Source organism: Arvicanthis niloticus, chromosome 18 (genome assembly GCF_011762505.2).
Source record: "Arvicanthis niloticus isolate mArvNil1 chromosome 18, mArvNil1.pat.X, whole genome shotgun sequence".
In the NCBI taxonomy this organism is placed as follows: Eukaryota; Metazoa; Chordata; class Mammalia; order Rodentia; family Muridae; genus Arvicanthis; species Arvicanthis niloticus.
The window spans coordinates 32131448-32156007 of NC_047675.1; the positions used below are offsets into that span (position 1 = coordinate 32131448).

The 24560-nt window shown below is 45.0% G+C and overlaps 1 protein-coding gene across 5 annotated transcripts in view; it reads left to right on the top strand.

The window, feature by feature from the left end:
- Positions 1-24560, top strand: part of Dus2 (dihydrouridine synthase 2) — a 39739-nt gene that overhangs the window by 14196 nt on the left and 983 nt on the right. For 4 of the 5 annotated variants that reach the window (XM_034522783.2, XM_076915805.1, XM_076915804.1 and 1 more), the window contains exons 4-14: positions 2916-3007; positions 4861-4904; positions 6557-6617; positions 8218-8265; positions 13721-13786; positions 13925-13995; positions 16561-16647; positions 18334-18502; positions 20273-20394; positions 22086-22235; positions 23564-23651. In XM_034522783.2, coding sequence (XP_034378674.1) covers positions 2916-3007; positions 4861-4904; positions 6557-6617; positions 8218-8265; positions 13721-13786; positions 13925-13995; positions 16561-16647; positions 18334-18502; positions 20273-20394; positions 22086-22235; positions 23564-23651 — 998 coding nt within the window. Of the gene's footprint in view, positions 1-2911; positions 3008-4860; positions 4905-6556; positions 6618-8217; positions 8266-13720; positions 13787-13924; positions 13996-16560; positions 16648-18333; positions 18503-20272; positions 20395-22085; positions 22236-23563; positions 23652-24560 lie in introns of those variants that run through there. The other variant, XM_076915806.1, reaches the window with a different exon arrangement.

Consider the following 24560-nt stretch of genomic DNA (forward strand, 5'->3'; position numbering starts at 1 on the left):
CAGAAGTAGAAACTACAGAAGCCAAAAAGTGAGGTTCGTCCATGTAGACACTTTCCCGGACCTACGGACTTGGACGGATGAGACCTTCATTTTGGCAGGTGCACTGTCTAAATGCTGAGCTTACTGCCTGAGTGGCCTGTCCATCATGGAGTCAGTGTGCTAATGTTAACCGCTTATCTGTTCAGTCTGGGATGTTCACAATAGCTTTAATTATGGACGTGCTTTACATGCTTTACAGATAGCTCTTCTGTATTAAGATTGCCTTTGTCATAGGCGTATTCAGTCATCTGCCACATCAGGTCTTTTTCATGTAATCTATTTTGGAAGTTAATAGTACTTACTAAAGAGAAATTTATAGAAGTAGATTAAATGGGACGCAAGAACTGGTGTTTAACCAAACAACAACAACAACAAAAATATTTAAGAGTAGATGAGCCGGGTATGGTGGTGCACACTTGGGAGGTAGAGGCAGGAGTATCTCTGTGAATTTGAGTCTAGTTGGTCTACATAGCCAGCTCTAGGACATCCAAGACTACATAGAGAAAACATACACACACACACACACACACACACAGTAGATGAGATATGATCAACTTATTTGTAGTTACATTCTAATGTTCTATAAAGTTGTTACTGAGTACACTAATTATACAGTCGTGGTAACATCAGCTCCAAGGATATACAAAATGAGACTTAGTACCAGGTTTAAGATTGCACTCCTGTAGTCTCAGCATTGGGAGGTGAAAGTAGGAAGACCAGGGGTTCAAGGCAAGTTTAAGGCGAGTGTGGACTATTTGAGACCTTGTCTTTTAAAAACAAACAAACCAAGGGACCATAGAGATGGGACTCCCCTAGTACCCACGTGGTAGATAATGACAGACACCCTCTTCTGGCCCCTGAGGGTACTGCATGCACATGATACATAGCCATGCATACGGGCAAAACACCACCTGTACATATAAAAAATTTTTTTTTAAAATCAAATCACACAGAATTAGATTTCTTTAGGCCTCTGGTCACACTTTCATCAGTTGATCAGTATATAACTCATTATATTGTTACTATTCAAAGTCATGATATTTAATGCATACCACAGCTTATGCATATACATCATAGGTGATAGTATACATAATGTACATATACATCCTAGGCAGTAGCAGTTTACATAATTTCATGACTGAAAAAAAAGTTATCTAGGGCTAGAATGCTGTTCAGTGGGAGGATATTCGCCTAGCACGTGGGAGGTCATTGGGAAAGAAAAGAAAGCTGCCAGTTATGGTATACACCTGTAGTTCCACCATTCGGAAGGCAGAGGCAGGAAGGTCCAGACTTTGAGACTTGGGCTACAGCCTTTCTAATGCATATGCTTTGTCCATTAAGCTCATCTCAGCCTGTTTTTGATTAGAAATAGCGTTCAAGAGGTAGACAGACGGTCAGTGGAAGAGCACTGGCTGCTCTTGCAGGGGACCAGGTTCAGTGTTCAGTATCCTCATGGCATCTCACAAGCCATCTCTAACTCCAGCCCCAGGAGAGCTAGTGTTCTCTCTGGCCTTTGAGAGCAGCAGGCACACAAGTGGTGCACAGATAAACGTGCAGGCAAGACATCCAGACCCATAAAATAAAATGACTTTTTATTTTAAATGAAAAAGAATGAAACACTGTTAGAAATACTATATAGCACTTTATCATTATGCCTGGAGCCACTCATTCATTCATCCACTCATTCATTCATTCATTCATTCATTTATTTTTAATCAGGGTTTCACTGTGTATCCCTGGCTGTCCTGGAACTCACTCTGTGGACCAGCTGTCCTCAAACTCAGAGATCCGCCTGCCTCCCTCCCAAGTGCTGGATTAAAGGCGTGTATCACTACCACCCATTGCAGGGTCTAGTTAAACAATGATAGTACTAACATAAAATAAACCAAAGCAAAACTGTCAAGAAATACACAAAATATGACTTTTGTTTGTTTGTTTGTTTGTTTGTTTTGAGACATGGTCTCAAGAAGCCTAGTCTGGCATTGAACTCACTGTGTAGCTGAAGATTAGTCTGAACACCTGATCCTTCTTCCTCAGCCTTCCAAGGGTGGGATTACCAGTGTGCACCATCATGCCTGGCTCTGACAGATAGGACAGTATGAAAACAAACAAGAGTTTGACCTCAGCTGGGAAAGTGACTCAACCTTTTTCTTTTTTCCTCCTATATTTCATCCGTCTATGAGTAACTAGAAATATTGAAAGTATTGATTTGCAGGTCATAAATGAATTTCAATAGATAAGTGAATTTACAAATATTAAGAATTCAGGTGATAAGGAAGGTTGAGTGAAATGCAGTCAGCCTCCGTTCATGCTGCCCGCACTACATATCTAAGACATGGCAGCTTTGCTGAAACCTTAGAGCAGCGATTTCTAGAACAGTTTGGACTCAAATTTCATATATGTCCCTTTCTTCTGGCTAAAATGCCAATAGCATTTTAAATTGCAGAACACTAACTGTAAACGTGTCATTTACTAAATAATTGTAAAGTGAACTACATCACTTTGAAAACAGACCATCTTTAGTAACTCAGAAGCTTCCCAGGTGCATATTTATGTCTTTAAGAAGAGCATAGATCTGGGCTGGAGAGATGGCTGCTCTTCCAGAGGTCCTGAGTTCAATTCCCAGCAACCACGTAGTGGCTCACAACCATCTGTGATGGGATACAATGCCCTCTTCTGGTGTGTCTGAAGACAGCTACAGTGTACTCACATACATAAAATAAATAAAGACATCTTTAATTTTTTTTTTTAAAAGAATATATATCTAGAATTCACTCTCTTTGCTCTCCAGGTTGTAGTCTGGTTGTGGCCTCCAGGGCTCAGGCTGGCTGGAACTTGCATCTTAATGGTGTGGTCCATGTGCTTGTGTTTTGCAGAGGTGCTCAGCACCGTGGACTTTGTTGCTCCTGATGACCGAGTAGTATTCCGTACGTGTGAAAGAGAACAGAGCAGGGTGGTCTTCCAGATGGTAAGAGACACCCTCCCCTCCAGTGCTTAGTGTCCTCCCTGTGCCTTGGAATTTCCTAATTCCTGCTATGTCTGCCAGTATTGAATGCCTGTACTATTCTGTACAATGGTAGTATCCTATAATTGGCTTGAATGTTTTTCAGAGATCCGTTCTTGATTGGGTACCCTGTTGGGGACTGTGGAAATTAAGTTGTTGCAGTCAGTTCCATGCCTGCAGTCTCAAACTTACTTAACTATGAATTCTCTGTTTGGCATGACTTCTGTATTTTTTTAATTATTAGGATTGATTATTCTGCCCAAGTATTTTTATGTAGTATATATAGAAGGACTTAAATTTTCTTTCTTTTTTCTTTTCTTTTCTTAAAATTAATTAATTAATTTATTTATTTTTAATTTTCAAGAAAGGATTTCTCTATGTGGCCCTGGCTGTCCTGGAACTCACTGTGTAGAGGCTAACCTTGACTTTATAGAGCTCCACCTGCCTCTGCCTCCCAAGTCTTGAGATTAAAGGCATATGCCACCATGCCTGGCTGGATTTAGGTGTTTGGGGAAGATTTTTCTTACAGAGACAATTATACAATAGCTTCTCTCTCTTTATTTTTTCTTTTCTTTTTTACTTTTGTAGTTTTTTGAGGCAGAGTTTTTCTGTGTAGCCCTGACTATCCTAGAACTTAATCTGTACACCAAACTGGCCTTGAATTCAGAGATCCACCTGCCTCTGCCTCCCAACTGTTGGGATTAAAGGTATTCAGCACCACCCAGCTAACTTTTCTCTCCTTCTTTATGCAAAGCTTAGTGGTTTTTAGTAATAGCTCCTGAATGACATTTAGGTCCTTTTAAAATTTGGTAACAATGGATAGACAAAAATACATGGCATAATGTTAATTGTAGAATTTGAAATATAGGTATCTGAATATGTGTTATATATTTTTTTTATTTTGTGTGTGTGAGAGAGAGAGAGAAAGAGAGGGAGAGGGGGAAGGGGAGGGGGAGGGGAAGGGGGAGAAGGAGAGAGAGAGGAAGAAAGTTGTTTGGTATCTTTCTTGTTTGCTCTCCACTCTGACTGAGGCAGGGTCTCTTGATGAACCCAGAGCTTACTGATTTGGCTGGTCTAGCTGGCCAGTTTGCCCCAGAGATCCTGTTTCTGACCCATAAGTACTAAGATTACAGACAGACTGCCACTTCTGCCCTTTTTAAAAAATACAATTTTATTACATATGTGTGTGTGCACGTGTGTGTGCGCGCGTGCGGGTATGTGTGCATGTGTGTGTGTGTGTGTGTGTGTGTGTGTGTGTACGTGCTTATGCCATAGTGCATATGTAGAGGTAAGGGGATAACTTGCAGGGGTCAGTTCTCCTGCCTTCTGTGTCCCAGCAATTGATCTCAAGTTGACATTCTTGGCAGAAGGAGTCCTTTCCCACTAAGCTGTCTTGTTGGCCCCCACCTGGTTTTTATGTGGGTGCCTGTGCTCTGAGCTCTGACCTTCATGCTTGCATAGCAAGTACTTTATTTACCGAGCCACCTCTCCAGCCCCTGCATTGTTCCAGCCGCTGCATTGTTGTTTTGTTTTTAATGTTTGAAAGTAACCATGATGTTAATGAGATTGTCTAGGCCTTCCAAGTCCATCTTTTTTCTTTGTTGGTGAGTGAGTTTAGTGAACTGGTCTCTTAAAAAACAAAACAAAACAAAACACTGCTGAGTCGCCGCTCCAGCCCCAAGTGGGCCTGATTCTTACACTTGCTGGCATGTGTATATGCATGCATGCATGTGTGTGTGTAAGATACCAATAGGTGTGTTTGTCTACATGTGTGCACTTGTGTCAAGACAGGTTGATGTAGCTTCTTGTGTTCCCAGGGGACTTCAGACGCAGAGCGAGCCCTTGCTGTGGCCAGGCTTGTGTAAGTCCTTCTCTCCTTGGGGATGCCTTGTCTCTTCTGTAAGCTGTGAGACCTTCATGTCACTAGCTACCCATCTTTTGCTTCTTAGCCCCTTACTTTCTTTTTCAGGAGAAGGGTATTGGGTTTCTTTCTCTGTGGTATCTGAAGGCCCGCCTGGGACTCCTGTATACCTGCTATGGTTATATCCCAGAGATTCTCTACAGGGAGCCCTCTTTTTAATTTTTATTCATGGGTTCCCCTTTCTAGGGATTCTTCTGGGAGTCCTACAGCTTTAACCCTCATGAAATGTAGCTAAGATACATTCCTTCCAGAGTTAGTGGTCAGGAGGATCCAGTGGTTGAGGTAGTGGCCTTTGGAGTTAAAGCAGTGCTCAGTTGGAATTCAGGCTTTGCTATTTGGTAACTGTGTGTACTTAGATAACTGTCTTAGTTAGGGTTTCCATTGCTGTGAAGAGACACCATGACCAACACAACTCTTACTAAGACAAACACTTAATTGGGGCTGGCTTACAGTTTCAGAGGTTCAGACCAGTATCATCATGGCGGGGAGCATGGCAGCATCCAGGCAGACGTGGTGATCTGTAAGGAACTGAGTGTGTTCTACATGGAGATCCAAAGGCAGCCAGAAGGAGACTGATTCTTCTGCCCTGGGTGGAGCTTAAGCATAGGACCTCAGAGCCCACCCCCACAGTGACTCACTTCCCCCGACAGGTCTACACCTACTCCAACAAGGCCATACTTCCTAATAGTGCCACTTGAATATGGACCAAGCATATTCAAACCACCACAGTAACTTACCTAATATCATTGAGAACTTGGTTCTCTTCCTTATAAAATGATGTCTATCAGTCTCTGGCATTATAGGAAACAGCAAATGAAATAATGCATGTCATGTGTTTGCAACATGTGGCACACATAAGGGCTTCATATTAGTTTTTGTTACCGATGACAGTGAGAATAAGAAAGAACTCAGACCTTAACTGCTGAAAATCACAGACCGCTATAAGCCAGTGGGTGAGGTGAAGATCTTTTCTATATCACAGAATTCTTTGAAGTAAACCAATTGTGCAGCTCAGCAAATGAAACCAGTTTAATACAACTACTAGCTGCTGCTGCTGCTCCTGCTGCTCTTCCTCTTTCTCCTTCTCCTTCTCTTCCTCCTCCTCCTCCTTCTATCTTATGTAGCCCAGGCAGGCCTCAAACATGAGTTCTGGGCTTACATATGTCCCACCACACCTGGCTCAGCTTACTAACTTTTACAGAAGATACGCTCTGCAATGGGCTCTGTGCTTATTCCGCCTTTCTACATTGACAAATGGCTTCCACTACCCAAGTCAAAATGATAGCCCTAGAATGGAGTTTGGGGTCACTCAGTATTTGAAATACCTGATACAACACTCAGTGGAGTAACGTCCTGTCCATCCAGCTCCTTATAGATGTGTATTCGTTATGTCTTTTGGAGCTCTGCTCAGGTGAGGCAGTTGCAGTTGGGGGAAGGGCTTTGTTTATGATTTTTACCTTTTGTCACTGAGAATTAGTGTGTTTCACAGGCCCAGGAGGCTGAGGAGATTCAGGACCCAGAACCCTTTACCTTCATATACTTTCTTCCTTCAGGTAGAGTGTTCACCTCCTTTCTCTTTCATGCTTTTCCAGAGAAAATGATGTAGCTGGTATTGATGTCAACATGGGCTGTCCGAAAGAGTATTCCACTAAGGTAAAATGATTTATTTATTCCTTAGAATTGTTCTGTGCAGGTTAAATGAGGCTAACTATTGTAGTAACTGGCTCTGGGCTAGATCCTGTGCTGGAGTAGAAAGATGCTCAAAGGGATGATATTAGACTAGATAGGATGGTGCACACTTGTAATCTAACCTTGTAAGGGCTGAGGCAGGAGGATGATGAGTTGGAGGCTATCCTGAGCTACAGGATGACCTTGACTGTCTGATCCACTAGGCTTTATTTCCCAAGTGCTGGGATTACAGATGTTGCCCCCCCCCCCCCACATTTAGTTTTATGAGATGTAGAGATTGAGCTCAGGGCTTCATGCACACTAAGCAAGTCGAGCTACGTATGTAGACCATTTACTTTATTTCTAATGAATTCAGACTTTCGCAGGTCCTGTGGGTCAGCAAATTGGCTCAGTGGGTAAAAGTGCCTGCCACACCTGCCTAATGATGTGAATTCAGTCTCTGAGTCCCACTGTGGAAGGACACAATCAACTCCTAAAAGTTGTCCTCTGACCTCTGCACATGCTCTGTGGGATACATGTGCCCTCTCCCCACACACCATACATACACACATGTACACACACACTCACAAAATTAATAAATGTTAAAAAGTTTTAAAATGCTGGGCAGTGGTGGTGCATGCCTTTAATCTCAGCATTTGGGAGGCAGAGGCAGGCAGATTTCTGAGTTCGAGGCCAGCCTGTTCTACAGAGTGAGTTCCAGGACAGCCAGGACTACACAGAGAAACCCTGTCTCGAAAAAACAAAAAACAAACAAACAAAAAACAAAACCAAAAAAAAAAAAAAAAAAAAAAAAAAAAAAAAGTTTTAAAACAGGGCTGGAGAGATGGCTCAGGGGTTAAGAGCACTGACTGCTCTTCTAGAGGTCCCGAGTCAATTTCCAGCAACCATATCATTGGTCACAACCAATGATATAAAGGGATCCAATGCCCTCTTCTGCTGTGTCTGAAGATAGCTACAGTGTACTCACACATAAAATAAGTAAATAATTAAAAAAAGTTTTAAAACAGAATCACTGCTGTCATTGAGCTTTAAGTTGTTCTGTGACTTGGTGGACTCTCATTTGCTGTGATTTTTTTTTTTTTTTTTTTTTTTTTTTTTTTTTTTTTTGACATAGGATATATCTATGAAGTGCAAGTTAGCTGTTAACTGACCACTATGCAGTGAAGGCTGGCCTCGAACTCCTGATCCTCCTGACTTAGCCTCTTGAGTATGTGTGCCACTTTGCTCAGGTGGACTCCTTGTTTTAAGGGCACAGTAGATGGTGAGCTCAGTTTACTGTGAATCTGAGGTTTTTATGAGGCTATGAAGTTCTAAAAGGTAACATCTGTAGTGCCCATTTCTAGGTGGATATGTGGTTTTGCAAACATGGTCAGAGTGATAGTTGTTAGGATCCATCACATTCTGAGTCCTGATGGGGTGTGTGGTGTGCACAGACAACACTACCTTCCTAGATGGTTAGGCAAATGCCAGTTCCAGTGGGTCTTAGCTACCTCGTTGCTACTCTGTTGCCATACTGTGGCTGGCCCATCTTCAATCCTAAGGCCTTCTGTGTGCTTCTCCTTAGGGAGGAATGGGAGCCGCTCTGCTGTCAGACCCTGACAAGATCGAGAAGGTGAGTGGCAGTAGGGTCCTCAAACACGCTGTGACAGAGTTCTCTAAAATGTCTCTCCCCTTAGTCCAGATTTATTGAAATTTGCCTAGATTCTCTATTTGGGGCCCAGAGAAAATTTCTTTAAATTTATTTATTCTTATGTGCTACGGGAGGTTGCCTGCCTATATGTCTGCACCGTGTACACGCAGTGGCTGAAGAGATCATTGGATACCTGGGAGATGGAGCTACGGGTGGTTGTGAGCCACCTGCTGTGGGTGCTGGGAATCAAACTCCAGCCCTCGGCATAGATCTGGCTCTCGCATATCAAACTCTCTCCAGCTCTGACCTGGAAATTTTAAAAAGGTCATCTTGATACGCAGCTAGATTTAGGAGCTCTTCCGTCAGCCTTAGGTGCTCTCAAGTTCTGTGTCTTGACATGTCTATAGACGGGGACATGTCACCTAAGAGCCACCGGGCCTGAGAACTCAGATACGGTCTCTTCCTGTATATTGCTGCTTCTCCTTCCAGGATGATCTGAGACAGGGCAGATCCCTCTGGGTAAGGGCGGGCTCAGAAGTCTGTGTGTAGATGAACAGGCCTTTCCTCGGGGCTGGGCGAGAGTAGCAAGTGTCCCCTGCTTATGCATCACGTGGACAGTATCTACCACAGGTCACGTCCCATCCCTTGCTCCCAACCTTTCTTTTGAGATGGGGTCTTCCTATATAATTCTGGCTAGCCTGGTACTTGCTATGTAGTCTAGATTGACCTTGGACAATGTACAATCCTCCTGCCTCAGCCTCTTGAGTGCTGGGATTCTCGGTTTGTACCATAATGGCCTTTGAGAGCAGCCCAGGCCAGGGCTACATGAGGCCAGGTGAAGTTAGGCTCCCCTTGCTTCCCTCCTTTGGAGAGTGTACAAATGGGCTTACAAAAAGGACTGGGAGATAGGCTGGCATTTGATAGCTAGTACTGAGGGCTGCCTGGGCATATGCAGATAACAACTGGCTGTAGCACGACTTTTCTCTCCTAATTTACCAGTTCTCACCTTCTTGGTCTACTGGCTCCTTTGTCCTCCTTCCCATCCTCCACCCCACTTCCCTGCCTGAGCTTTGAGCCTTGGTGCTTCCTACAGACTTGAGAGACTTTCAGTCAGACCCAATCCTGTGAGAGCTGCGGTGGAGTGTGCTGGCTGTCACAGCTCAATCCTACATACTCATCATGTCAAGGGATCTCTGGGATATAGAGGGATCACTATATGCTAGGTGTCTTTGTTTCTCTTGCTTAGCCTCAGATAACGTCCCTTTAGTCTATTATTATATAATGTGTCTTTGATGTTTATAGAGGAGCTGCTTTTTCAATGCACATTCCAGTGTGTGTTTCATTTGTTCTCAGAATTCCTTGAGATAGACACAGCAGGCATTTGCACTTGTTCCCTATCCCCTCCCCACCCCAGACAGTGTCTGCTTGTGTTGCCCATGCTAGTCTCAGACCACTGAGAGCAAATACTTCTCCCATATTAGCACTATGTTTTAGTTCGATTTCTGTTGCTGTGATAAACTACCATGACCAAGGCAACTTAAAGATGGAGGCATTTAATGGGCTCATAGTTCCCGAGGGATAAGAGTCAATCATGGCAGGAGGCGTGAGGGCAGCCAGGCAGCAGCAGGAATCGGAGAGATCACTCTTTGACTACAAAGCTGCATCAGAGAGAGTGAACTGCAAGTGTTGTAAGGCTTTTAACTTTCAAAGCCTGTCTCCCAGGGATATTCTCCATCAGGGCTGTTCCTCCCCATCTCCTCTCCAAACAGCACCGCCAACTGGGGAACAAGTATCCAAACACCTGCGTCTATGGGACACATTTCTTATTTAAACTACCACATACTACCAGACCACTGTTACCTTTTTGATTGAAAAAAAAATACTAAGCTAAAAATGCAAATTAAGGGCTGGAGAAATGGCTCAGTGGTTAAGAGCACTGCTGCTCTGTCAGAGGACCTGAGTTCAATTCCCAGCAACCACATGGTATACATGCAGATAGAGCACTCATATAAATAAAATAAATAAATCTTTTTTTTTTTTTTTTTTTTTGGTTTTTCGAGACAGGGTTTCTCTGTGTAGTTCTGGCTGTCCTGGAACTCACTTTGTAGACCAGGCTGGCCTCGAACTCAGAAATCCACCTGCCTCTGCCTCCCAAATGCTGGGATTAAAGGCGTGTGCCACCACCGCCCGGCTAAATAAATAAATCTTAAAAAGAAAAAACCTAAATAGACAAGTTAAAAACAAGAACCTAAAAATGAATTTAACAGACAAAAATAGAATAGTTTATTGAAACTGAATTGGATGTGTTACACATACATTTGAAATCCCAGCAGTTAGGAGGAGGCAGGAACATTAGGGATTCAACGTCAGGACCTTGCCTCAAAAGACCAAAGCCAAACAAAGCACAGAGAGAAAAGAGGAAATTGCTAAAGACCCTCTTTCAAATGTGTGGCAGACGAAGCCAACTTCAGAAGCTACAGCTCTGATTCCTGACCGCAGCATTAGTGTCCCTTCTCAGGGACGCCTCTTGCTCAGGAGGCTGTGATAGTTCTTAATATCCTAGCCACAGTTCAGTAACCGCCTGGGCTTTCGAACCTGCAGTCAGGCCCTGTGCAGAATGGAAGGAGCATCTGTGGATCTCAGAAGGGTTTCCACACTTGACCAGGGGATGCTTCAAAGGAGGCTCCGGTTCAGGAGTACACACAGGCAGTTTCCCTCTCTTCCATCACCCGACTAAGGAGGCCAATGGTGTTGGCTCTGCCCCAGCCCCACATTAAAGAGCACACTTGGTAAGAGGCAGCAGCCATCTCAGGAGCTTCTTCATTCTGCCACAGTCACGTGTGCCAGCTTGAGAGGGAGGTCTCAGGCTTCTACCGAGTAAGATGTGACTTAGGCATATCGGGCAGGATTCAGTTCAGGCCCACGCTGTACTGTCAAGCTGGGAGTTGGCTGAGGGCTTCGTGGGTACTTTGAGTTTTCTCAAGATAAAGATGCTCATGCAGGCACAGGAGAAAACTGGAAATACAGAGTAAGAGTGGCTTAACTATATTGTGAATGTAACCGAATTAGTTACACTTAAAAGTGTTTCAGGTAAGCATGGTAACACATGACTTTAATCCCAGAATGTTGGGAGTGGGGCAGAGGCAGGTGGATCCCTGAGTTTGAGACCAGCCTGGTCTACAGAGCAAGTTCCAGGACAGCCAAGGCTACACAGAGAAACCCTGTCTTGAAAAAAATTGAAGAAAAAAAAAAAGGTAGCAGATACTTATAATGTCCATCAGTATTGAAGAGGCCGAAGCACGAGGGTTGTGAGTTTGAGGGCATCCTACACTATTTAATGGAGTCCAGGATGGTCTGGGATACACAGTGAAACCCATCTCCAAAACCAAGAAGTTAAGGGTGGGGAGGAACTAATAATGGCAAATGTCTGCTCCTTCCTGAGAGAGAGAAAGAGAGAAAGAGAGAGAAAGGGGGAAGATCTTCAGGTCAGGCCAGCCAGTAGATCTGGTGAGGCAAGCCTGCTCATGGTTGGATATTTCATCCCTGGTCCTTTTCCCTCCTCTGGCAGGGACATGTGGCATGACTTAGATCTGGATGGTGGGGTGTCTACACCCCTGGTAATAAGACAGCTTCAGGTTGCTTGTTCTTCCCTCGTGTGGTCCTAGCAAGTGACTGGATCTTTCACTTCCCTAGTCTTTTTCCTCATCGTTAATGTGAACGTGAATAGAAATACCTAGAAAGTACCTAGAGCTACTTAGAATAAATCAAAAGGAAGTTCTCTCAGGCTGAAAACTGTATCAAATCACTTGGTATTGAACCATTTCAAAGGTTTAAAGTCAGCACTTGCAAGGGAACCTTCTAGATATGTTGCTGTGAACCAGAGTTATTAAACTAACATGGGATTTATTTATTGACTGATAGATTTGTGTGTTTTGAGATAAGGTCTCTTGTAGTCTGGGCTGGCCTCTGCTCCTTATGATTCAGGAACGGCCTTGAACTCCTGCTCCTCCTGCCTCTGCCTCCCGAGTGCTGAGGCAGGTGCTACCATGCCTAGCCAGAGTGAGTTTTTCTGATAGATCCTCATGGGCAGTGTCCCCTTCCTTAAAGTACAAATGTCCCTTTAAGGCCTTCCAGGAGGACTCTGGGCAATCAGATCTAGTCTGCTGGCTGAGGTAGCACCTGGAGAGTGTTCCTGCCCTCCTCCTGGCCAGCAGGGAGGGCCTTGTTGGTGAACTGTTGGCCTTTCAACAGTTTCTTACCCTTAGCTCTTAGATAAGGCCTGTTTTACTGTAACTGGCTCTCTGCTGCCCTCATCTGTTAGAATTCAGGTAAACGCAAGTCCTCATGCCTATCTGGTAGCTGTTGCCTAGGAGGCACCTCTGCAGGTTAGGAGCCAGTGTTTGAGATCACTCTCCCCACACTCGTGCCTGGCCTGAGATTTTTGATGTAAGAAGAAGATAGCAATGCCACAGACATCTAGGGCATTGTATCTCTTTTGATCTGATTCTCTTGTTGCCATCTCATGCTATCTCCTTGACTACTTTCCTGTGTTATGTCTTGATCTTTCTTTGCAACCTTTCCTAATTGTTACATATAAAAGCATTTAAAGCCATGTTGAATGTGTTATATTTTCCTTTTCCAGTTTATATATTTGTATATCTGACTTCTCAAAAGAGGAGGATTCATGAGGACAAGACTTTCCTTTCTCATTCTAGTTCTTGGGTTGACACCCAGGGACTATTCCTTTTACTCAGAAAAGAAGCTGTCAGTTGCTGGGCAGTGATGGTGCATACCTTTGATCTCAGCACTTGAGAGGCAGAGGCAGATGAATCTTAGAATTCAAGGCTAGACTGCTATACAGAGTGAGTTTTAGGACAGTAAGGGCTACACAGAGAAACCCTATCTTTTGAAAAAAGAAGGAAGGAAAGGAAAAGAAAAAGAGCTGTTAGTCATGTGTTCCTAAACAGGACTAGGCCCCAGGATTATACTGAGTGTGTTGGGCAATGATTTTGAAAACACAGGTTTCTAAGCTCTGTCCTTAGAGGACCATTCAGGAACAGATGTGGTAGGATCTCAGAGTGTATGTTACTTAAGCTCTCCAGGTAATTCTGATGCTTTTCCTGGCAAAGAATCACCGTGTTTCACACAGGACTGCACAAAGGTCTATTCATTTATGCCTCTATTCAGTGTATTTAATATTATTTTTATATATCAGGCAAGGACTTGCTAGTGTTGAAATTTTAACACAGAACAGCAGAGGCCGAATCCTTGCCTCATGGAATTTACATGTAAATGTGTACGACAGAGAACAGCAAGTGCTCATGAGTATACAAACTGTCCCTCTACCGGTGTGCATAGGTCTTGTAAGTGTGTTAACTATTGCAAGCAGTGTTGTGGTTTGTTCCAGACAGATGTTCTTGGTTACTCTTCTTTGCAGATCCTCAGCACTCTTGTTAAAGGAACACATAGACCTGTGACCTGTAAAATCCGAATCCTGCCCTCGGTAAGACTGTAGCTTTTGAAGGTCTGTTCTTTCAGGTAGTGTTGGGTCTGGTGGTGGAACTGAGCCAATTTTTAGGAGTCAGAAGCTCCTTCCATGGGTCCTTATTGACCACCTTGTGTTGTAATCCTTCTTACCCAGCTAGAAGATACCCTGAACCTTGTGAAGCGGATAGAGAGGACTGGCATTTCAGCCATCGCAGTTCATGGGAGGTGAGTGACTGACTGGCAGGGCAATCCTCACGATCACTCAATGGACCCTACGTGACAAACAGCTTCTCTGTGTATTTAGCCTAAGTCTCTGATAGCCTATGAATCCAGAGAATATTTAAACTCTGCATGGGCTTGCATTTGTTCATTCATTGAGTACTTTCTGATGGTAGACACAACTTCAGGCATTAGAAACACAAGAGAAGAAGGACCCTGCCTGCAGGATGTGTGAGTGTACAAGTCCTGCAATGTGCTTTCAATTCTATCAGATAGCTAGAAAGTGGTGGGATTAAAAATTTAAACCTTAGGGTTTTTGTCCCCTCCCTCCCTCCTTCCTTCCCTCCCTCCCTTCCTCCCTTCCTTCCTTCCTATTTTTAAAATGCTGGAGATTATATCCAGTGTTTTCTACATGCCAGGCAAGTGCTTTACTTGAACTGATGCTCTTGTCTTCACCTCCTAAATGTTGGGCTTATAGGCATTCACTCCTATAGCTGAGTCTTTCTCTTTCTTTCTTTCTTTCTTTTTTTTGGAGACAGGAGTTTACTATACAGCCTAAGCTGTCCTGAGCTCTCAGTCCTTCTGCCTTAGCCTCCCAAGTGCTGGGATTATAGGCATGAGCCACTATACCCAGTGAATCTCTCTCTCTTTTTCAATCTCTCTCTCTTTTTATTTCACTTCATTGAACACTGGCTTCTCCCTTGAATGACCCCTAGCAGATGGCTTTTCTTTTAAAGGCACTGCCTTTCTTCCCTGCCCTTGTTGGACTGCAGCTGTCCCAGTGTCTGCTTTAAACAGTTCTTGTATCTGTAGCTCATCTGTTCTCTATTGGGAGCTGAGTCTTTTTTTTTTTAATTTTTTTAAAAGATTTGTTTTATTTTTAAGTGTGTGTGTGTGTGAGTATGTGTGTGTGTGTGCTTGCAGAGACCAGAAGAAAGTATTGGATCCCCTGGATCTAGAGTTTTAAGAGGTTGAGATACTGGTTATGGGTGCTGGGGATGGAACTTGTGCCCTCCCTAAAAGTAGTATGTGTTCTTAACTGCTGAGCCACTTCTACATACATACACATGTATAAATGCATATAGATATGAGGGGGTGCTCTCACTTTGGCTCTCACTATGTAGCCCAAGCTGACCTTGAATTCATGGCAATTCCTTGTCTGTTTTCTGAGTGCTGGGATTATAGGCATGGGCACTAGAGCCTGCTGAGTCAAGGTGTTTCTGAAGGCTGCTGTCTCCCTGTCAGATAGATTGGCTTCCTCTGCCAAGCATGTCCTTTTGCATAATCCTGATTAATACACTTTGGCTGACGTTCCATTTAGGAGGAGCTTGGGTTTTATAGGAATAGTCCAGGTTACTGCTTATGCCTGTTACTAAATTTTGGGACTATATTTTGAATAACATACGGAACGGTAAAGTGGAGCCATCTGGATCAAAGCTAGGAGGGTTTGGAAGTGACAAATGCACACGTAGACACCTACTGGATGTCTTGCTGAGGCAGTGGGCTTTAGCCTCAGTAGTCTGGTTTAAAATCCCAGCTCTACAGCTTTCTACCTTTGCATCTTTAGGGAAATCATTTAACCTCTCTGACTGACACATTTCTCACTGGGTAATTAATATAATTTCTGCTTCATAGTTATTTTGAAGCTTTTATGAGACTGCGAATATGCAGCCTTGATGTATTTTAAGGAAATCCTTGCTGTAAATTAAGGAAACTTAATTTTCCCAGAAGTAGGAGGCAGTTAGAAGACTGACTTAGGAAAGTTTAGCAAGGACTTCTTGACCATCAGAAATTCACAAATGCAGCTGTTTAGTTTGTTGTAAAATTGGCTGCTGGGGATGTAAGTCATCAGAGGTAGAAGGGGGTTGGCAGGCTCTTCTGAGCAATCAAAGAATATACAGCCCAGGAGCTTCACTTAAGGAAGAACTGGCTTGTCACCTCTCCTGCTTGTCTTCACACATAGCTTGGCCCAGGCATCGCTTACTCATGCACAGGAACTTTTTGTTGTTGACCTTGGTAGGAAGAGACCCTGGGTTGTGTCCTACTTCTCCTGTGGCTTCTCCTGAGGGTCATGATCTGTGGCGGCCCCTGGAACAGGGCCTACCCCATGTCAGGTGCTTCTCCCAGAGATCAGCTGTGCAACTCGGCTTCAGCACAGGCAGCTGTGTGGGAGTGGCCAGTCTGAGCAGGGGCAGCTGTTCCAGGTCCCTGGGGACGGGCAGGGTTGGGATTGTAGGGGCAGCATTTTTGAGACACTGTCTCTTATTTCTTTTTTCTGGCAGATACAAGGGGAAGCCAGGGAAAAGCAGTGTGACCTTGGGAGGCAGGCCACCCACATTGGCTGTGGCTGTGCCCAGTCTTCAGGCTCCTGAGAGCTAGACCTAACCTTCTTGCCCCTTCGGATAGAGTTCATCCCATAGATCAGGGAGGCCATTCTCAGCAACCTGTCCTGGATAACCACATAGCTGTCTGATCTGCTTGAGGTTTGGTAGGAAGGACAGTAAGACTTCAGGAATGATATGGCCTTGGGCCCTCAGCCCCTAGGCCCCATCTCTTTTCTTTATCTTTAAGGAATCGTGAGGAGCGACCTCAGCACCCTGTCAGCTGTGACGTTATAAGAGCCATTGCTGAGACCCTCTCCATTCCTGTCATAGCCAAGTAAGCCTCGTTCTTCCTCATCTGCTTTATGCTCTGCTCATTCAGAAAATACTTGTGCTAGCATAGAAAACTGGGATGGCAGAACATGAAGAAACTGCAACAAGCCAGGCATGGTGGCACATGCCTCTGATCCCAGCACTGTGGAGTCAGAGGCAGGTGGATATCAGTTAGTTTAAGACCAGCCTGTTCTACATAGGAGATCCAAAATTGACAGGAGAGACCCTGTCTCAAAACAAACAAACAAGCAAACAAACAAACAAGTTTGCTTAGCAATTAAAGGTATCTGATACCAAGCCTGACAGTCGGAGTTCAGTCCCTGAGAACTGAATCCTATATATAACCTGTCCCCTGACCTCCACTTGGGCTATGTCATAATATTCCCCTCATCCCCAACCAACCAAAAAAATGTAAAAAAGAAATCCTCAAAAACTGATCATAAAGGAAAAGGGGAAAATGTAAAGTTAAAGGTGAGACCAGCATTGAGTTTGGAGCTTGAGCTCAGTGCGTTCTGATGGTAGCCTAGGCTATGGGGACGAATAAGAACAGGTAGAGGGAAAGGGTTGCAGAGCCAGGCCTAGGGCAAGATGATGCCTCATCTAGAGTTAGGAGTGCAAGGTGCAGGGGTCAGTGTGACAAGTCCCAAGCTAGAGCTCTTAGCAACAAGACTATAAGTCAGGTCGAAGACATCCAGACAGTGACCAGGGAGTACATACCTTTAATCTAGCCCTTGGGAGGTTGGCAGGTGGATCTCTATGAATCTGATGCTAGATTGGTCTGTATGGAAAGTTTCAGGCCTGCCAAGAAAATACGATGGGATGATGTCTTAGAAAAAGGATGGAGGGAAAGAAAAGAAGGAAGGAAGAAAGATGGATGGATGCCAGGCATAGTGGGGCACACCTTTAATCTCAGCACTTGGGAAGCAGAGGCAGGCAGATTTCTGTGAGTTTGAGGCCAGCCTGGTCTACATAATGAGTTTCAGGACAGCCAGAGCTATGGAGGGATACCCTGTCTCACAAAAAGTAAAAGAGAGAAGGGGGGAGGGAGGGAGGGGAGAAGCAGGGGAGGGGGGGAGGAAAAGAAGGAAGAAGAGAAAAGGAAAAAATAAAAAAATAAAAAAAAGAGGAGGAAAGGAAAGAAGAATGGATGGATGGAAGGAAGGAAGGAAGAAAGATAGAGCCAAACAAACATATTCTGGGTGCTACAGATAGTTGTGCTAGCAAGTACGAGGTTTTGATGAGTGCCTCAAAGACTTAATAGTAAGACTGGGGCGCTTGCACATTGGAAACAGAAGTCCTGAGGAAAGTTACCTCTGACTAGTGGACGAATGGATGGGTTGCTAGACCCTATGTTTTCAGAAAAAGAAAACATAGAGGTGGCTTGCAGGACTAATATCTCAGTTTTAGTCATACATCTTCAAATATTGTCTGCCTTTGGCCACTGTTTGGGATAGTAGAGAAAAAAAGTCAAACTTCTTAAACAAAAACCAACCAACCAAACAAACAAAACCTCTCTTGTATGCCAGACATGGTTCAGTCTGTTTTATATGTTGCTTTGTGTCCCTCATTAACAACGGGTTCTGCTTCATCATCACTTAGAGTCCTGATAGTTGAAGGGACTCGGCTAAAGCTTACTAATGAATGAAAGGTTCCATTACGGGATTCTTCCAAGCTCCCTATTGCTTTTTAGTGGAGGATCTCACGACCATATCCAGAAGCATTTGGACATAGAAGACTTTCGACAAGCCACTGCTGCCTCCTCAGTGATGGTGGCTCGAGCCGCCATGTGGAACCCCTCCATCTTCCTCAAGGACGGCCTCCGTCCCCTGGAGGAAGTCATGCAGAAGTACATCAGATACGTAAGTCTTTACACTTTTTCTTTCTTTCTTTTACGTCTTAGTTTTAACATAGAGGCTCATCACCCAGGCTGGCCTCCAGTTCCTTATTCCTCTTCCTCGACTCCCTAAGTGTTGGGATTGCAAGCATGTGCCACCACACTCAACTTGACAATAGCATTTTCTTCTCATGCGAGTGTGGTAGTTGTGTTAAAGGATTTGTTTTATTTTTATTCATTTATTTGTTTATTTATTTTTTATTCATTTATTCTGATGAGTTTGTCCAGGTACAGCCCTGGGATGCTGGGATTTTATACTGGGCTTTGCATGTACGTGAGTGGAAACAGTGAGCTGTCCTCAAGCTCTCCAGTGAGTTGGATTTGAGCACAAGTTTCAGCCCTTCCCCCAGGGCAGTTTTCCACCTTCCTTTTCAGTCCCAAATCTCACTCATGCATGGGTTTATCTGTGTTCTCCTCCAGCTGTGGCATTCAGGCGGTTTTCTGATGGTTAATTAAGCTGGCCTGGTAGGATGAGGCATGTGTTCAGTTCTGGGCAGCTTCTGTCTTAAAGCCTCCTGTCCCCAGTGCCACAGCCCATATACTCTTGGTTCTCGGTGTCCTGGTGGGCAGGGACACCGAGATACAGAACCCGTGTACATGCACAGCCCTGTATCCCAGCGTCCCAGGGCTGTACCCGATGAACTCATTTGAAAAAAAAAATCCTTTAGCACAGCTAGCACATTCGTAGTGACCGAGCGAGCTGCGGCAAAGGGCTTTAGCTCCGCCTAGGCCAGCCGGCCAGCTCTTCTGGCCACCTGGCAAGTATTTGTCCGAGAAGACATGTTCAGCAGTGCTGAGCCTGCTTACTAGGTGAAAGGTGATGCTATCACTGTTGTTCTGCCATCCTTTGGCCGCTTCCAAGAGGGTGTGTTGTCACAGAGAAAGGGAATAGCCTCAAGCATCAACATGGATGCTTTTAGCATCCATGATCAGGTACTTTCTAGGCTAGACAAGCTGAATCATGGTCCTGCCCTTGGCTGGGACTTACCCACTATTCCATACTTTCTCCTGAGCTTGCCATGGCACCAGGTACTGAAAGTAGGCCTAAAGGAGAAGTTACAACAGTGTGGGGGTGGGGGTGGGGGTAAGTGCTTGAGGTGGTTCTGTAGGCCTGTCTGTAAAGCCTTTACCTATTGCTGCTATCCTGCCCTGCCTCTAGCTGGGTGAGCATCCATAGTATTATTTCTGGGAGATCATCTGGCTTCCCTGGGCCTCACTTCTCAGGCTGTAGAGTAAGGTGACTGCTGTACCTATCTTTTTATAGATATTCAAGTTGATAAATTATGTGTATGAACATGCTTAGTAGATGGGGTTGTGCCCCACCCACGTAGGGGAAGTTGAAGAGTGGCTTGTCACGATATGGTTGATCCTGGTTGTAAGGAATAGAAGTCTTACCCCAGTCCTAGGCTAGATTTCCCCTGCCAAAAATTGCCACGTTCCTCTCCCTGCCCTGGAAGATGCCCGGCATTTGTTTCTCTGTATTAGCCTGTGGTGCCTGAAGCACAGGTTGGTTTTTTATACTTTTATCCTCAGTCAGGCTGTCTTAAGTGGGCATGTTCACTGTGAGCCTTAGTTCGTATGACGGTAGGAGGAACATGTAGCAGGGTGGAGGCAGGTCACACAGGCTTGGCTTTAAGCACACTTCTAATGTCCTCTTAGAGCCCCTTTCCTTCCTCTGGGAGGTCACCTCAGCATTTGCTGGTAGCTGGTGGGCTCATGTTAGTTCTCCTCTCAGGCGGTGCAGTATGATAACCACTACACCAACACCAAGTACTGCTTGTGCCAAATGCTGCGGGAACAGTTGGAGTCACCCCAGGGAAGGCTGCTTCATGCTGCCCAGTCTTCCCAGGAAATTTGGTAAGAGTACAGTGATCTATGTAGCTATTCTTGCAGACTTGACCCAGACTTGACCTTGATCCCTAAGAGTTTGCTGAGGGATCAGGGATGTGTATGTATGGGAGTGGGGTGGTAGTACAGTTTTCCTTAGTAGAAGAGAGTACTTTCACAGCTTTGAAACCTTTTGACTATTTTAGTAGCAGTTTTGGTAACTAGGGTACTGTTAGATTAGAACAATGGCGAGCTTAGGGACCACAGGTCTCTTTAAGTGTGAGTACTTGTTCTCAGTTTTCAGCTTCCCAAGAAGGTGATTTTTGTTACTAGCTTTTGGTTTGCATTTATTTGTTTGTTTGTTTATTTATTTATTTATTTATTTTTCTATGAAGACAGGGTCTCTCTATATAGTCCAGGCTGTCCTGAACTCCTGGAGGAAGGCAAGAGATAGGCCTGGGAATTCCTGAGGAAGAAGTGTTTCTATTAATGGGCCTTTTGCATGCCATGTTAAAAACCAACCAACCAACCAACCAAACAAACACAGTGGTCAATAGAGGCTTTCTGGGTGGTGGTGGCACATGCCTTTAATCCCAGCACTTGGGAGGCAGAGACAGGTGGATCTCTTAGTTCAAGGCCAGCCTGGTCTACAGAGTGAGTTCCAGGATAGCCAGGGCTATACAGAGAAACCTTGTCTCAAAAAAACAGAGGTGGGGATTGGGGGTGGGGGGGAGGGGCTTTGGAATGAAAAACAGAGAGAGAGAGAGAGAGAGAGAGAGAGAGAGAGAGAGAGAGAGAGAGAGAGAGAGAAAGAGAGAGAAAGAGAGTGAGAGAGAGAGATTGAGGAGGGGCGCTTTAGAGGTCTTGGAAAATGTCTATTTCCATTAGACTAGTCAGGGAGGCTGTGTCTTGGTCCTTCGGATCTACTGTAGCTTTAAATCATGAGACTAACACCTGGAGGTCTTTGGCAGCTTAGCCTCCTCCCCTCTCTTTAAGCTTCCTGTCTACTGTCACCATGATTCAGGTTTGAGTCCTGTCTCAAAGGCCTTTTCTCCTAGCATTGGCTGTATGTACCCTTCTTCCTCTAAGGCTTTCCGGATCACACTTGCCTTCAGCGATCCATGTGGTGGGGTGGTTTTAGAAGGGAAAGCTCTTCCGGAAGCTGCCTTCTATCCTTGGCTTGTACTGATGGTTCTGCCTCTATCCCATAAAGGTCAAGCAGTTCAACATCAGTGTTTTGTGACTTCCAGAAGAGAATGTAACTCTGGAGCCCTGTGTGTTTCAGACCAGGTTCATGGTAACCATGGGCAATGAGGAATCAATCAGTCCTCAGCCTTTGTCTTTTCCTTCCTTGGGCCCACATGAAGATGATAGTATGTACATCCCAGTTTAGGTCAGCTCTGCTATCCTGGCTTGTTGGAGACGTCCGTCTTTGTGGTCATCATTGGGAAAGAGCTGAGAATGGTGGTGGGATAACCTGTTGAATCCTTTTTCCCTAGCCCAACCTCCCTCTAGTGTTCACTCAAAGGTTCAAATTCATGCTCTAATGTTCAAATTCATTTAGGCAGATGCCAGGGTGTATAAACAGTATATTCTTATATTCTGATGATCAGACCTGGTAGAGTTGTGAGGTCTGTGGTACATGAGTTTCTTGGGCTCCTGCAGTCCCCTGGATTCTGATCCACTAAAGTTTCTATCCTGCTCCACCTGTTTCTCCATAGTGAGGCCTTTGGCCTTGGTGCCTTCTATGAGGAGACCATTCGGGAGCTCAGCACTCGGCGAGCTGACCTCTTGGCCAAGACTCCAGAGGCACTTGAGGAGCCAGCTGAAGATACCTCTGGCATTATTAAAATGGCTATCAGGTTTGACCGGTAGGTTTCCAGTATATTCCAGAGCAAGTTGCCTTGGGGTCTTAGTGTTATATGTGAATAATGTCAAGCATAGGGACTACAGGTTTCCTTGTTATGGATACTTGGTCTTAAGTTTTCAGTTTTCCAAGGTGCTTTTTATTAGTGTTTTTGTTTGTTTGTTTGTTTTGTTTTTGAGACAAGATCTCGCTACATACCCATGCTGTCCTGCAACTCAGTATGTAGACCAGACTGATTTTGAACTCACAGAGATCAACTTGCCTTAGACTATAGAGTCTTGGGATTCAAGGCTTGTGCTACCTCAAGGATTGTATTTAAGGCAGGATCTCATGTAGCCCAGAAGGACCTTAAACTTACCATGTAGCTTTTGATGACCTGAACTCCTTGCTCTCAAAGAGAAGGTGTGTTCAGGGAAAAAGACAGTACCTGAAACTCAGGCAGCACTGGTGGGGGAATATTTTTCTAAGTCAGACAGAATTGAACTCTACAGTTTTCCTGACCCACTTCCTTCTACAACTTGGGAGAGGGAGATGGGTCTTTGGTTCCTCAGAATCTGTGCTTTTCCCCTGAAGCTCTTGTCTTTACTTGGCTCTGTATCCCTGCTCATACCTGCCCCTCACCAGGCCAGTGGGCCCTCTCCAGGCAGAAGTAGCTCCAGTCTGATTCTTGCCTTGTATTGTGACTCAGCTTTGGTGCCCTCATTCTTGTCTCCTGCCATCTGGGTCTGAGCCTTCTCCAGTCTCCAATACCCAGACCAGGAGCCAGTCTTATCTGGCAAGGACTTGAGGTGGGGTTATGTGGACAGCTGTTGGACAGTCATGTGCCAGAGGGAGCTCCCAGTGGAAGTTGGAACATGTCCCTCCCTGTCACAGACAGACTCTGAAGCCAGAGTTTATTGTGTCTGTAGCAGAGCAGATAACCCTGCCACTCAGCAGATGGAATCACATTGGGCACTAAGCTAGAGCTGTAAGTCTGCTCTGTGGTCACCTCCACCCATTCCCTCAGATCTGGCCTTGAAAGGCCAAGCAAACCTTCCTTCCTGGCTGTTGAAGGCTGTTTTCCAGTCTGCCGCTCAGAGAACTGGGAGTTCTCACATACATGCACTTATTATTATGCTAAGCATGGAGAAGCTCATCTTCCCTTTAGATTAAAACCTAGCATGTACCTGCTGGTGGAACTGGAAGGGAATGGGCACAAGAGTCTTGGGCAGCAACCTGATACCTGAGTCCCTTCAGTTCCTATAGCACATACCAGTGGCTGATTGGTGGCTCTTTCTAAAACATAGGGTAGAAACGGCAAATGGGCCTTAACTGTTTCTCCTCCTTTCCTAGGAGAGCGTACCCACCCCAGATTACCCCCAAGATGTGCCTGCTGGAATGGTGTCGGAGAGAGAAGTTGCCACAGCCTGTGTATGAAACAGTGAGTTTTTCTGGCTGTTGACTGTCTGGCATCCAACCCCAGTGCCTCCTACACTGCTGCCATCCCCATACTACACTCACAGCGTATTCTCAGCGCCAGGCTGCCTGGGTAGCATCTGAACTTGCTGTCCGTAGATGTGCATGAGTTGCTAGTAGTAGGGCCACTTGCTAATAGCCTTGTCTCCTACCTTGGGCTTGTCGTCCAGTTCTGGCACATATATCTTTGGGCTGGGCTTCAGCCAGTGGGGCACAGAATTATGCCCACATATAGGTGGAAACCTTGAGATAGTTTTGCTTTACTTCCTTTGATTCCCATGGCTGTTCTGTCTTTCCTACTGGCCTTCTGGCCTCCTCTGGGCCTTGTGTTCCTTCTACCAGAGTGACTTTTGGAAAACAAATCTAACCTCTGTCTCTTTTGTTCAAGTTACCAGCTCCCCAGAACACAAGACCCACCCCCAAATACTTTCCTGTTTCATCTCTTCCACTCAGCTCTCTACACCAGCCATACCACCTGATCCCTCGGCCAGATGTACCTTTTTTGCCCTCACACTTGTTCCTTCTCAGTCCTTTGCCATCTGGTGAACTTCTTTCTGCTGGGAACTGGCCCACGTAGAAGTCAGTAGGCAGAGCCCCCATAGTCAGGTTCAGATAATGGCCCTTTGTTTAGTTCAGTGATAGAACTCTGACACACTTGATATCATTGTCAATTTGCATAACTGCCTTTTTCTCCTGAAAGATGCAGCAGGTACTTTCCCATGGGCAGAGCATGTGATCAGGGAGCCTCCATTTGACTTAAGTTAGAAGTTCTAGCCCAGCAGTTGTGGCACCCGCTTTTAGTTCTAGCACTCAGGAGGAAGCAGGTGAAGCACCAACTTTGAGGTCAGCCTAGTCTACAAAACAAATTCCAGGA